The sequence below is a fragment of the Lottia gigantea genome (genome assembly GCF_000327385.1).
Source record: "Lottia gigantea unplaced genomic scaffold LOTGIsca_100, whole genome shotgun sequence".
Taxonomy (NCBI): Eukaryota; Metazoa; Mollusca; class Gastropoda; family Lottiidae; genus Lottia; species Lottia gigantea.
Genome location: NW_008706748.1, coordinates 744,951 through 760,637, shown reverse-complemented (window position 1 = coordinate 760,637; position 15,687 = coordinate 744,951). Strand labels below are relative to the sequence as shown.

Genomic DNA, 15,687 nt, shown 5'->3' with positions numbered 1-15,687 from the left:
AATGAGAGCTAGGTATGGTAATTAATGAGAGCTAGGTATGGTCAATAATAATGAGAGCTAGGTATGATAAATAATGTGAGCTGGGTATGGTAAATAATGAGAGCTAAGTATGGTAAATAATGAGAGCTAGGTATGGTAAATAATGAGAGCTAAGTATGGTAAATATAGAGAGCTAGGTATGGTCAATAATGAGAGCTAGGTATGGTCAATAATGAGAGCTAGGTATGGTCAATAATGAGAGCTAGGTATGGTCAATAATAATGAGAGCTAGGTATGATAAATAATGAGAGATGGGTATGGTAAATAATGAGAGCTAGGTATGGTAAATAATGAGAGCTAGGTATGGTAAATAATGAGAGCTAGATATGGTAAATAATGAGTGCTAGGTATGATAAATAATGAGCGCTAGGTATGATAAATAATGAGAGCTAGGAATTGTAAATAATGAGAGCTAGATATGGTAAATAATGAGAGCTAGGTATGGTCAATAATGAGAGCTAGTTATGGTCAATAATAATTAGAGCTAGGTATGATAAATAATGAGAGCTGGGTATGGTAAATAATGAGAGCTATGTATGGCAAATAATGAGAGCTAGGTATGGTAAATAATGAGAGCTAGGGATGATAAATAATGAGAGCTAGGTATGGTAAATAATGAGAGCTAGGAATAATAAATAATGAGAGCTAGGAATGGTAAATAATGAGAGCTAGGAATGGTAAATAATGAGAGCTAGATATGTTAAATAATGAGAGCTAGGTATGGTAAATAATGAGAGCTAGCTAAGGTAAATAATGAGAGCTAGGTAGGTAGTAATAGTGCTACAGATTTACAGCAACTACTTCGCTTCATTCATTCACTTCGCTCCATACTATTCCACTTCGCTCCGTAGCCCTGTAAATCACTATTACTACTACTACCAGGCGAACACAACTTTATTATTATCAATTGATTAAAAATGTCTTTAGTAAAATTTCATACTCCAAAAACTTATTTTGGCTCAGGAGACATTAAAAAATCTCTAACTAAACTTCCTGGATTTCCTTGGGCAAAGTGTTCGGGCGAAAAACATCTCCCAGGACATAACTACACTGGCCCAGGAACCCGTTTAAATTTACGATTAGATTCAAACGATAATCCCAAGCAAGTAGAAGAACCTATTAACAGAATAGACCAAGCAGACTAAAACACGATATTCTATACAGAGATCATACAGACATAGAATCTAGACATAAAGCGGATCAACAAATGATTCACGAATTAAAATCTATTCCAAATCCTACTTTTAGAGAAAAAGTTGAAAGAGCTCTAGTCACAAGACTTTTAAAATCAAAAATGAAATTAGGCAGATGAAATTCATAAAGAATTCAGAAAAACTAAAAACTTTTTAAAAGTTAAAGTTTACGCCAAAGATGATATATGGTCGACTGATTTAATTAATATGCCAGTTGAAAGAGGATATGAATATTGTTTAACCGTTATAGATTTATATACAAGATATGTTTGGGTTATTCCTCTAAAAATACAAACCAGGAATGTCAGTCAAACATGCTTTTGAAACAATTATGAAACAATCTGACAGAGTACCCAAAAAGTTATGGGTTGAAATTTGCAGTACATATAACGAAGATAAAGCCGTAGTTATCGAGAGATTTAATAGAACCCTGAAAAACAAATTATTTAAAAAGTTCATAGAATTGAATTCCCAAAAATGGCTTAAAATATTATCAATTGTTGTCGACGAATATAATAACAAAATACATTCATCTATAGGTGTGACTACTTCACAAGCCTCAAAGAATCCCAACAAAATATTGTCACTTAACACACAAAATAACTATGAAAATGAGATGAATAATATCAAACCCAAATTTAAAGTTGGAAACCGAGTTCGAATCTATAAATATAAAAGTAAATTCGAAAAAGGTTATGTTGGATATTGGACGAATGAAATATTTATTATTGATAAAGTTAATAATACTTCACCCCAACTTATAATTTAGTAGATTTACACGGTGAAGTACTGTGCCCCTGAGGCGCAATTTTCCGTACTTTTATAAAATATTTCGTTTTAACGAAAAAAATTAATTCGTTTAAACGAAATAAAATCATATATTTCGTTTAAACGAAATAACTATTTTATTTATTACTTATTTCGTTTAAACGAAATAAAAAACGATTTAATTATTTCGTTTAAAAGAAATACATTTTTCATTTCGTTTAAACGAATTAATTATTTCGTTTAAAAGAAATACAGTTTTTATTTCGTTTAAACGAAATACAATCAAGTATTACAATAAGTTATTCGATTAAACGAATTAGGGGCTCCGTAGTGAAGAAATCTTAGGCAGATTTTATCAAAACGAACTTGGCGAATGTAGTAGATAAAACTCAGTTACGAAATCTACATTCATTAATTAGATGATAAGATTACAAGACATAAATTAGATACTAAACAATTAAGATTAGTTCAATTAGTAAAGAAGAATGAGCCAAGTTTATTGATAACACTGAATCAAAAAAAGAACTTACTAATATCAAAACCTATATTCAACAACAAATACAAAACATTGATGATAGCGCAATTAAAATCTATATTCAAAACAAATAAAACTCAGTTATAAAATCTTAGATAATTGATTTATAAATTAGATGATAAGATAGTAAAACAAAAATTAGACGTTAAACAACAGTTAACTAGTATTAATAACGAAGTTTTAAAACAGGAAAAAGAGTTTCAAGTATTAAATAAAAAAGTTCAATCAAACGACAATCAAATTGAAATGGTGTTTGTAAAAATAGATGAAAAGATTAAATCAATTAATGATATATTGATAAAAGAATTTGAAAAGAAAAGTCTTTATTATTTAACTGTACAATTTAAAGATGGAAATATCAAAGGTGAAAAGTATGAATTTGTTGCAAAAACTGAAGGACTTTTATAGCTTTAGCAGATTTAAAGCTATTGCTAAGCAAACCCTGCAATCTATAATAGACATTGGTGTGCAGTAAAATACATTACTTCACGTTAACAACCACAAATGTTTAGTGGTTGCTAAGATAAAATTTAAATAAATCAAAAGAAAGCACGTGATCACTGTTATATAATTATACGAGTAATCAGTTGAACACACCTGTTGGAATTTAAATAATAATAGTAATGATATATCAATACTGGCTAGCTCACAGCAACAATAATTGCAAATATTTACAAAACTCGTCAAATTCTTTAATATCCGTAAAAATGTTCACATCACATAGAAACGTTTTTAGTTTCTTAAACAAATCGTCAGAGGAGGAATGTTTTTGTTCGAAAACAATATTTTTAGGTTTTTTTAGAAAGTTTTCTAGAATTTTCTTTGTGGTAGGCTTTATACCATTGGTACCCTTTACCAATTTTTCTCTCAACCGTTTATAATAACTCAAATGTTCCTCAAGGTGTTTTATATGTGCATCTACTTCAGTTGTATGGTATTCTGGAACTGGAAATAAAAGATTAGGCAAGATTGCATGAAGGAAGCAGAATCTCAAGTGAACTTATATTCCCTTGCTGGTATGAATTCTCCCCTCATCTTTCTATCCATTATATTTATGATATGACGAGACTCTTCTAGTAATAATCAATACCTAATACCCAAAGAGTGGATTTGTAAATCAACACACCTGCAGTTGTATGAATCTGCACACATATATCCATTTGCCTGTCATATTCACCAAAGCAAAATGTATTTCACCATACGAAACTATTGCGCAGTATGAAATAAATTTCTAAAATGCTCAGTTTATTATATACAGCTGTCGTACACATTTTAACAAAAAATCAATATGTTATTTTATATTTTATTTACAGTTGTTCAAAATAGAACACAATGTAATTTTCTGCACAAAATCAACATACATCCCTATTAAATTATAATCATTAAAGCTATGGTCTCCCATTTGAAAGAATATGTTTTTTCTCTCGAGTACTTTGCCAAACGGAAATAAGTGATGGGAGTCTGGAATTCTATTAAAGACATGTTTAATGAATTGATAATAATAAAGTTGTGTTCGCCTGGTAGCGAAGTGGAGTAGTGCTTATAGATTCACAGCAACTACGGAGCGAAGTGGATTAACACGAAATGAAGCGGAGTAGTTGGTGTAAATCTGTAAGTACTGAAGTATGTGTAGTTTATTTTTCTATGTGTTGTATATATTTGTAGGTGTACTTTATATTTGTGTATATATTGTTTTTAGATATGTGTAGTTTATATTTGTATGTGTAGTTTATATTTGTATGTGTTGTTTATATTTGTACGTATTGTTAATATTTGTATGTATTGTTTATATTTATATGTGTACTTTATATTTGTATGTGTACTTTGTATTTGTTTGTGTACTTTATATTTACGTGTATATTATTTGTATGTGTAGTTTATATTTGTATGTGTTGTTTATATTTGCATGTGTAGTTTATATTTGTATGTGTTGTTTATATTTATATGTGTATTTTATATTTGTATGTGTACTTTATATTTGTATGTGTACTTTATATTTGTATGCATATTGTTTTTAAATATGTGTAGTTTTATTTGTATGTGTAGTTTGTATTTGTATGTGTTGTTTATATTTGTATGTGTAGTCTATTTTTGTACGTGTTGTTTATGTTTGTATATATATTGTTTGTAAGTATGTGCAGGGTATTTTTGTATATGTTGTTTATATTTGTATGTGTAGTTTATTTTTGTATGTATATTGTGTGTTAGTATTGTAGGGTATTTTCGTATGTGTTGTTTATATTTGTATGTATATTATTTGTAAGTATGTGTAGTTTATATTTGTATGTGTAGTTTATTTTTGTATATATATTGTTTGTAAGTATGTGTTGTTTATCTTTGTATGTGTAGTTTATATTTGTATGTATATTGTTTGTAAGTATGTGTAGTTTATATTTGTATGTGTAGTTTATATTTGTATGTGCAGTATATTTGTATGTGCATTAATTTGTATGTATATTGTTTGTAAGTATGTGTTGTTTATATTTATATGTGTAGTTTATATTTATATGTGTAGTTTATATTTGTATGTATATTGTTTGTAAGTATGTGTTGTTTATATTTATATGTGTAGTTTATATTTATATGCGTAGTTTATATGTATAGGTGTTGTTTATATTTGTATGTATATTGTGTATATTTATATGTGTAGTTTATATTTGTATGTATATTATTTGTAAGTATGTGTAGTTTATATTTGTATGTGTAGTTTATATTTGTATGTGTATTGTTTGTAAGTATGTGTAATTTATATTTATATGTGTAGTAATCTATATTTGTATGTAAGAATGTGTAGTTTATTTGTGTATGTGCAGTATAGAATAATATCCGTAAGATGTGTGGTTTTCTTGTCATAAAGAGTAATATTGTTATCATTGACTATTCAGCTAGTTCCAAACAGGATGGTTGTTGAAGATTTGATGTTAAAATTGGAAGTTTGGTAAACGTTTGACTACATTTTCAAACACTTGGTTGTTGGTGCCTTCGCCTTCTCCTCCCTTTATACTCTATCTGTTGGGTGGAATTATCATTTCATTTCCATTTTAATCTCTATATCATATTGTTATGAAACACGTTTTATACGGATATTTTATCCGATCTTCATTAGAAATTAACAAAAGCTTCCTATTAGATTATTGATAGTATAACATTCTAATCAACATGATAATCATTCTATCGGCTTAGGTCGGCTAATTTGATTTGAGTTTTGTGGGATATATATTATATTATCAGTCTAAACGAAGCACTCTAAACGAAAAGTGAATTGATAAATCCTTCAAAGCCTGATATATTTTGTTTTTTCAATATTAATTCTTTGAAAATCCACCAATTCTAATTTTTTTTATTAATTTTGAACGCGGACCTGATAGAAAGCAAACGATTAGCTATACTTTTGTATATTGATTAATTCTGATAAATTAATGTCACTCAACTGCGGTCATTAAAATCATGAAAATGAATAGAACGAAGTCCCCCAAGACTGTCATCAATACTCACTGGAATTCAGACATAATCACGCCGAGATTGAATTCAAAGAGCATGGTGCCCTCATCAATTACTGTTAATGGACCACAGATTGATTAGTTATGCCATGGTTGAGAGTGGTTGTTATCGATAATTTATAGTCATAGAGTAATTATCGACTTGATTTCATACTATTTACACTGGACTCTCGGAAGCACTGATAGAGGCATCGGGAATTTTCTGGAAGAGAATTAGAACCCACGGAAACTCACTGCCTAACAGACGACAAAACAACTTGCTATCCACTGAGCTACGGTTGGAGCCGACACCGGGCCGACCATACCAAGCAATAGGGTAAGGTATCAGGGAGGAAAAAATTTAATAAAATAACCAGTCCTTCATTAATTAAATAGAAAAAAGGACGAAAAGAAATTTGACCACAATGAGAGATAGGTACGGTAAACAATGAGAGCTAGGTACGGTAAACAATGAGAGCTAGGTACGGTAAACAATGACAGCTAGGTATAGTAAACAATGAGAGCTAGGTATAGTAAACAATGAGAGCTAGGTATGGTAAATAATGAGAGCTAGGTATGGTAAACAATGAGAGCTAGGTATCATAAATAATGAGAGCTAGGTATAATAAATAATGAGAGCTAGGTATAGTAAACAATGAGAGCTAGGTATGGTAAATAATGAGAGCTAGGTATGGTCAATAATAATGAGAGCTAGGTATGGTAAATAATGAGAGCTGGGTATGATAAATAATGAGAGCTAGGTACAGTAAACAATGAGAGCTAGGTATGGTAAATAATGAGAGCTAGGTATGATAAATAATGAGAGCTAGGTATGGTAAATAATGAGAGCTAGGTATGGTAAATAATGAGAGCTAGGTATGGTAAATAATGAGAGCTAGGTATGGTAAACAATGAGAGCTAGGTATGGTAAATAATGAGGGCTAGCTATGGTAAATAATGAGAGCTAGGTATGATAAATAATGAGAGCTGGGTATGATAAATAATGAGAGCTAGATATGATAAATAATGAGAGCTGGATATAGTAAATAATGAGAGCTAGGTATGATAAATAATGAGAGCTAGATGTGGTAAATAATGAGAGCTAGGTATGGTAAATAATGAGAGCTAGGAATGGTAAATAATGAGAGCTGGGTATGGTAAATAATGAGAGCTGGGTATGATAAATAATGAGAGCTATGTATGATAAATAATGAGAGCTAGATGTGGTAAATAATGAGAGCTAGGTATGATAAATAATGAGAGCTAGGTATCATAAATAATGGGAGCTAAGTATGATAAATAATGAGAGCTGGGTATAGTAAATAATGAGAGCTAGGTATGATAAATAATGAGAGCTAGATGTGGTAAATAATGAGAGCTAGGTATGGTAAATAATGAGAGCTAGGTATGATACATAATGAGAGCTAGGTATGATAAATAATGAGGGCTAGATATGATAAATAATGAGAGCTAGCTATGGTAAATAATGAGAGCTAGGTATGGTAAACAATGAGGGCTAGGTATGGTAAATAATGAGAGCTAGATATGGTAAATAATGAGAGCTAGCTATGATAAATAATGAGAGCTAGGTATGGTAAATAATGAGGGCTAGCTATGGTAAATAATGAGAGCTAGGTATGGTAAACAATGAGGGCTAGGTATGGTAAATAATGAGAGCTAGATATGGTAAATAATGAGAGCTAGCTATGATAAATAATGAGAGCTAGGTATGGTAAATAATGAGAGCTGGGTATAGTAAACATTGTGGTACTAGCGGATAGGTAATGACTCTTTCAGTGATTAGTTTAATTGCAGTATGATAATAACAGCGAATGGTATATTTATGAATCACAGTTATAACTCATTATTGATTTAACCTCAAATAGCTGCATTAAGCCTATGTTAAATAGTTTGGTTTAGTCGCCAGTGTTGATACAGGCCTCTGGGAAGCGTCGACAGTTCACTTTTCTTTGGTTTAGGCTGGGTAGTCATTTCTAACACATTTCGGGTTTTTTTTTCTTTTGTATTGCGGACCCGATGGTAAACATGTAGCCAGATAAGTCTTCAATAATGACACGGTCCTTTAATAAGCGTGCGATAATTTCTTCTGTTTTGGTGAAGGCTTGGTAGCAATTTCTAACACTAATTGTGAGCACGTTCTTAAGTCAGCAATTTTCAAACCGATCTGATGAAACAACTACGCGGTAATATTCGGTGATTTTTGGATATTAATTTTGAACGCGGACCTGATAGTAAGCATGAGATCAGCAACGTTTGTGTTACTATTTAGCTGTTATGGATTGATGTCAGTAAACTGTGTGTCATGGGAAACGACGAAATCTTTAAAAGAACATTTACTGGGTAATTATTCTAAAGATATTCGCCCAATTCGGAATCAAAGTGATCCGCTGTTAGTAGAGTGTAACATTCACCTTACGGATATTGTCGACTTGGACGAGGTCCGTCAAATTTTGTCTGTGATTATAATTTTTAGTCTCCGATGGAAAGACGAGTTTTTAGTTTGGAATCCGGACAAGTATGAAGGGCTATCCTTCATTCAGATGGATCAAGAAAAGATTTGGATACCATGGATAAATTTGTACAGTACACTTGACGATGCGGACTTATTTGGGGATGTACGATACAGATTAACTGCTCGTCAGAATGGACAAATGACATGGACTCTATCTAAGAAGATAACTGTAGCCTGTTTAATGAATGTAGTTCTTTTCCCATTCGATACCCAACGTTGCACATTAGCGTTTACGCCGTTACTGTACAATACGGAGCAAGTGAAATTGGTGCACGTTGAACAGTCCGTTAACACATCTACACTAAAATCGCATGGCGAGTGGGTATTTAGGGCCAGTAATTATACCACTCTGGATTACAAATTGGATGATTTCAATATGTCTGTTTTATACGTGAGATTGGAATTCAAACGCCTCACTTTGTTCTTTGTTCAAAACTTTTTAGTTCCAATCATCATTATATCGTTTCTCAACTTGTTAACCTTCTGGTTGCCGGACGGCTCCGGAGAAAAGGCTTCTTTCTCCATCACCGTACTTCTAGCCTTGACTTTCTATCTAACAAGTGTGAGCAGCTATCTGCCTCAAAATTCGAACGAACCAATCCTTCTGACACTGTACATAAGTCTCTTATTGACGCTGAGTTGTTTAACTGTTCTTGTGTCTCTTATATTAATCAATCGTCACCATAATCAAGATGTACCACAATCAACCGAAAACAACCATAATGCCCCAATGAAAGGAAAAAAGAAATATAATGGAAAATTGGCCAAACTTTGTGGGATTCTGATATGTAAAAACTTGCGTAAAAGTGGCTTCAGTATTGATGTTTTTCTGTTTTTTGTATTTTTTATCACCTGGATATTCCTGAATTTGTGGTTTTTCGTCAGACTTTTTCAGTTGCAGTGAACTAACGAGTAGTGAGAAGGTATTACGAACTAATACCTTGTCACATGAGACAATTTTCTTGTATCATGGAAGTTTGTCGTACTTTGATAAAAAATAAATATAGCTGCACTTGTTACGAGCTGTAATTGGCTGGATACAGAGGTAAATAATGATTTGTTAAGTTTTTGTTTGGACTACCGGAGATTGAATTCCAAAAAAAACACCATAATACAAATAGCCCTTCACAGGATTAAAAACTTTCGGATGTCGAATATGTCGGTAACGATTTCAATTCTTTAGATCTCGGAAGTGGATATTGGCAACTCTCACCATTTCTTAGAATTATTGTACTTTAATCAATTGGGAATCATCTAATAATAACATGCCAATAATAATGATGCCTTTATAAATAATTCACAAGATCTGCCTGGAAATGTTTACAGTTGTACAACATGTATCCAATAAAACCCATTGGTGCAGATCGTTTCCCTTTTCTTAAGTTTTTGTACCGACTATAAGGGAATGAATTCTAAAACAAACATCGGGATTAGAGAAACCACATGTTTGTTATAATTTGGTAAACATTTTAATTCTTTGGATCTAACAAATGGCTTCTGGCATTATTTATTATTCTTTTTATTTGAATTTGTTTATCAAATTATGTAGTTAACTACCTAGAAATAATAAAACACAACCTAAAAACCATGTTGTTGTTACTCAGAGTTTCACGCTCTGCGATCTTTAGACAACTGACCTATTTCAGTCTGTGTCTATATGACACTACAATTGATGTATTCAAGTCTATTATAACAGTGAGAATTTTTGTTATAGTTTACTACCTATGCTTGCCTCAAAATGATCGCTCTAGTTCAATCATTTGGGAATGGTCTCTTAACTACGTTTTCGTTTCAAACGAGATAATATATGCAAAAGGTTATTTCATTTTACATTAATGTTGATATCTATTGAAGCATACAGAGTAATAGCCTCTATGTCCCAGTCCCTCTTTGTCTACGTACAGCTTCTACAAAACCATATATAGACAGGTATAGTTTGGGAGTCAGAGACTATCAGACTAGACATGCGTATGCGTCTATAAAAATTGATTTGCATCGATAATTCCCAGACTTTGTTGTTTATTTGCTTAACTCCCCTGGGTGAGAAAATTTAAACAGGATAATATTAGAGTTATAATGGTTTGTTTTTTGATAATGAAGCTAACAATGGAATTACCTATCAATGTACAACATAAAGCCTTGTTAGTCCGAGATACAGTTTAATAAAGTAATCATATTATTTCTTAAAATTAAACAAATTAGTAAACAGTTTCCTTTCTCCAATCAAACTGTATTTCTTGTAAATCAAGATCAGTTGACGGTTGACATGGTGTATTTCAGAAGATTGGAGACTAAAAAATAATGAATTAATGTATATTGACTTTTAACTTTTATGTTGTTCGAATAATTACGTATCGATTAGATGTTATTTTAAACGAACTTTCATCATCTCCCACTGAGATTTGTATCGTATTAAATCCGGTTTATATTGTTAGGAATTCATTTGATAACTATGTTTTTAATATACATGTACAATGTAGTAATATCCGTATTGTATATACAAATCCTTATCAATATAGATAACTAAAATCAAGGCTGAAATTGCATATTATACAGAGAAATGATTTAATATTAATGGTTCATGTTATTGTAATGTTAAATTCTTTAATTCCCTGAAAAGGATTTTGGTGGTTTTGGAACAAGAACAATGTGAACCAACCTAGTAAGCTGCAGTGGAGTTCCTTAGAATCATTAGATGGGGGATCAAAGTGTAAAACAGGCACTTACCTACTACTATGGTTAACTTTGTCTGAAATCAGACTTCCAAGTATGCCTTATAATATCCTACCCTGGCTCTCAGCAACTAATGTTAAGCATTCCCTTGGCGATTAGAACCAATGCTAATAAGATGGGGGACCGAGTAGGGACCACAGAATTATCAATGGGCTCGGCTCTCATCACAAGGTATTTGCTTACTATAACTATGGGTAACTTACCAAGTATGCCTTATAATATCACCGTGGTGTCTGCCCCTCATTAAGCATTCCCTTGAGCGTCTGCTTATACTACTCTGACTGTGGTATTATCGTGAAAAGGGTTATTTCAACAAGTGTTAGTCAACAAGTGTGTATATTCTTCAGTTGGACATACCAGGTGCCATATATAAGACGATATGTCCATTGAACTAAATAATTATTAAAACACGCCTCTGAGCAGTGTCAAAATTACTTAGTTTGATGGATTTATTTGATTATAGAGGAATTCTTTTGTATAGTTATGACAATAAGTAAGTCCACTGATGAATAATATCTCATTTTGACCAAGTTTAAAACTTTCAATTTTTAGGTCATCCTAAGGGGTAGTATATCTTTAAGATCACGACACACAAAGAGACATTTCGAGAACGAATAAAGATAATTTAATGTGAACTCTACAAAATCAATCTGAGATTTTATACAAAAATATATCAACATGATGTAATGGTGATTTACAAAAAACGTACCAAACTTTCGTTCTATATTTTTCAGGGATCTCAGTGGGTAATAAAAATATTGAGGAAATCGAAAATATCAGCTGAGGGTAAAAGGGGGTCGCAGCAGGCTCCCATGTGGGGTACAGGGGTAGAATTATATTATTTTAAGATGCTATGGGAGCCGTTTCCAAATTAGAAATATTTTCATCCCTCAGAGTGGTTTTATTTGAAAATAACAAAAAATACCACTGACCAAAAATAAAAATTTGAGATCCCTGATTTTAATAGCTTTTTATTTTTACTAAACCACCTCAGTTCAAGTCTAACAGCTTCTCAATATACCCTTCATTCTGATTTATAATACCACCAGTCAATAATATCTCTTCCCTCGCCAGTACTGGGATTATATGACATGAGCAAAAGGTGTATTCAGAAGAAAATTAGACCTGGAGAGAGTAGAGTTTTGATTACTAAGGAGATAAAGCAGAATGAAAGTTATATAGAAGTTGTAAACCTAATGTTAATGAAATGACAGAACGAAAGTTTGGTCTTGTTTTAATAAGACTGACTTAATGGTTATGTACAAATTGGTTACATTCAATGGTGATATAGGTAGAACGAAAAAGTTATGACTTAAATGGGGAGATTGACGAGAAAATCGTCAAGTGTTTTTTTTATTTAAATATTTTCTGAATAAGATATATATGGTTATCTGTTGAACCAAAAGTTGGGACCAAGAGCATTATTTATCAATATAAATATAATCAAATTTCTTCAAATGAAAGTGACAAATCATTCTATTCAAATAAAAGTTTTCCTAAGAGGGGAATCTTGCTGCCTATCTATTTGACCGGAAATCCCATTTCAAAAACAACGTGGCCTGTACATATTTGTCAGGTGAAGTCAGTCATCTTTTATATTTTTGAAGATATTTAACAAAGTAAGCAGTGAGCTATGATTTCTATGAACATTAATGATTTCATTTGTCCTTTAAATCTCTATGACAACAAATGAATGAAATTCAGCTTCCTTTAAAATCTAAAAAAGAACTAATTTGATATTTGGCCATATTGATTCCAGAACGAGGTAACGTGATCTCACTGCATACAATCTGCAAGTTGATATCTTTAAAGCTTTCTTCTCCTATCAAACTGACTCAAAACTAATCATATTTTATCTCATTAAAATCAGAATTGATTAAGCTATTTAATGAAGTTTCTGAGAAGGGACAGTTTTTCCTTTGTTAAGTGACGTCACATCCGGTAATGTCATATGACGTTGCCATCTTTTCAATGCATTATGCACTCCTGTCTTACAAAACACGACGCATGAATAAGGTGTATTGTACAAGAAAGGTTTAAAGTTATGCTTAAAGTACTAGAGTGATTTTACAATAACTTACAAAGAGATTATTTCAACGAACTTCCTCTATATCAATAAGCTGACATCATATTCACCTGTTAGATGTGTGCTGTCTTTCACCCACATGCTAAATTTCTCTCAGACTCTCTCCTAGGCAGAGATACTGCTTACGATAGTAGCCTCCCACAACAAGTCCATAAACTTCACTGGTACTTGACAATGTCGCTTGAGAGATTAGTCTTGCATATCAAGTCTGTAATATTAGTTGACAATACTGCTTTAGAATCAGGCTGGTTGTTGACGCATGGTCCTCCGCGAACGTCTCAAATTACGCTTCTTAGATTTAGATTTCTGAGGGGTGTCATCAATTATCACAATATCTGCATTTTTGGCTGTTGCCTTCACTCCCTCAGATTTTTTGTCTATCACATCTATGCAGTCATTATCATCCATGTCTAAATCTTCTGGAGTATCGTTCGGATTCACATCATCACCGTCAAATTTAAACACTAACTTAGAAATATCCAATTGTTTTTCTGCAGCATATTTTTCCAACAAGTTTCTAATGGGTTCTGTCTATAATGAAAAAAAATTTCAAAATCTTTCGTAAGCTGGGGGTTGGGTAGAGACCATGAATGTATATTGCGATGTCATCATCACATTATCGAATATTTAGAATTTTAAATATAAATTTTAATTGGATAAAGCACCATTTATCAAATATGACAATGTATTGGTATTCTAAATGAGGTAATATATCACTAACTATAGAAATTCGTTAACCTGCATATTGTCAAGCCTTTTTTGAATTTTGGAAAATATTTTTAAAAAATACTGATTCGACAGCATTGGCATTTAGCAACTCTGCTTATTCTAACTGTCAAGGGATCCTTATGATACACAGCCTTATAGCTTAATTGTTCCATTAGAGCAAAAAGATGTTTTTCACATGAGAACTCCTCAAGATCCAGGGGAGGAAAGTTTGGCTTATTTCAACCACTTGTAGCTAAAGGTCTAAACCCTCAAATTCCAGAAGAAATTCCCATACTCCTTGGTTATATACCTACCTTGTCTACTGTTATATCAACCTTAGAATTCCTAACTTGGCTTTGCACACACAATACTATAGCATTTCTAACATTATAGTCTGTTTGTAGATTCTGTCCATCTGATACATTCTCTGAGGTATTCTCATTGATATGACAATCTGAAACCGAGTATAGATTGGATAATAAGATTGAAATTAGCAATTGACCTGAAAGTAAGCATTTCTGAAATGTATCACCATGCAAATGATACATTGTCATTCATCAGTGAATTGTCATAGCATATTTGTATTTACTTATTTGTACAGCTGTAATTTTATAGTATTAGGTGTATTGTTACAATCTATATCTACCTATGATATCTGTTAGCTGTAATTTTATAGTATTAGGTGTATTGTTACAATCTATATTTACCTATGATATCTGTTAGCTGTAATTTTATAGTATTAGGTGTATTGTTACAATCTATATTTACCTATGATATCTGTTAGTTGTAATTTTATAGTATTAGGTGTATTGTTACAATCTATATTTACCTATGATATCTGTTAGCTGTAATTTTATAGTATTAGGTGTATTGTTACAATCTATATTTACCTATGATATCTGTTAGCTGTAATTTTATAGTATTAGGTGTATTGTTACAATCTATATCTACCTATGATATCTGTTAGCTGTAATTTTATAGTATTAGGTGTATTGTTACAATCTATATTTACCTATGATATCTGTTAGCTGTAATTTTATAGTATTAGGTGTATTGTTACAATCTATATTTACCTATGATATCTGTTAGCTGTAATTTTATAGTATTAGGTGTATTGTTACAATCTATATTTACCTATGATATCTGTTAGCTGTAATTTTATAGTATAAGGTGTATTGTTACAATCTATATTTACCTATGATATCTGTTAGCTGTAATTTTATAGTATTAGGTGTATTGTTACAATCTATATTTACCTATGATATCTGTTAGCTGTAATTTTATAGTATTAGGTGTATTGTTACAATCTATATTTACCTATGATATCTGTTAGCTGTAATTTTATAGTATTAGGTGTATCATTACAATCTATATTTACCTATGATATCTGTTAGCTGTAATTTTATAGTATAAGGTGTATTGTTACAATCTATATTTACCTATGATATCTGTTAGCTGTAATTTTATAGTATTAGGTGTATTGTTACAATCTATATTTACCTATGATATCTGTTAGCTGTAATTTTATAGTATTAGGTGTATTGTTACAATCTATATTTACCTATGATATCTGTTAGCTGTAACTTTATAGTATTAGGTGTATGTTACAATCT

General features: G+C 31.5%; 2 protein-coding genes across 2 annotated transcripts in view; one reads left to right on the top strand and one right to left on the bottom strand.

The window, feature by feature from the left end:
* Window positions 1-8,356: 8,356 nt before the first annotated feature.
* On the top strand, window positions 8,357-9,232 carry LOTGIDRAFT_83337 (hypothetical protein; the record flags this gene model as incomplete). Its single annotated transcript, XM_009046377.1, has 1 exon — window positions 8,357-9,232. A coding segment is annotated over one exon (876 nt), but the record flags the coding sequence as incomplete, so codon positions are not given.
* Window positions 9,233-13,606: 4,374 nt separating this feature from the next.
* Window positions 13,607-15,687, bottom strand: part of LOTGIDRAFT_237262 (hypothetical protein) — a gene marked incomplete at its 3' end in the record, with an annotated part of 7,040 nt that continues 4,959 nt past the window's right edge. The window contains exons 6-8 of the mRNA XM_009046376.1: window positions 15,392-15,407; window positions 14,389-14,528; window positions 13,607-13,897 (exon numbers count right to left, since the gene is read on the bottom strand). Coding sequence (XP_009044624.1) covers window positions 13,607-13,897; window positions 14,389-14,528; window positions 15,392-15,407 — 447 coding nt within the window. The remainder of the gene's footprint in view (window positions 13,898-14,388; window positions 14,529-15,391; window positions 15,408-15,687) is intronic.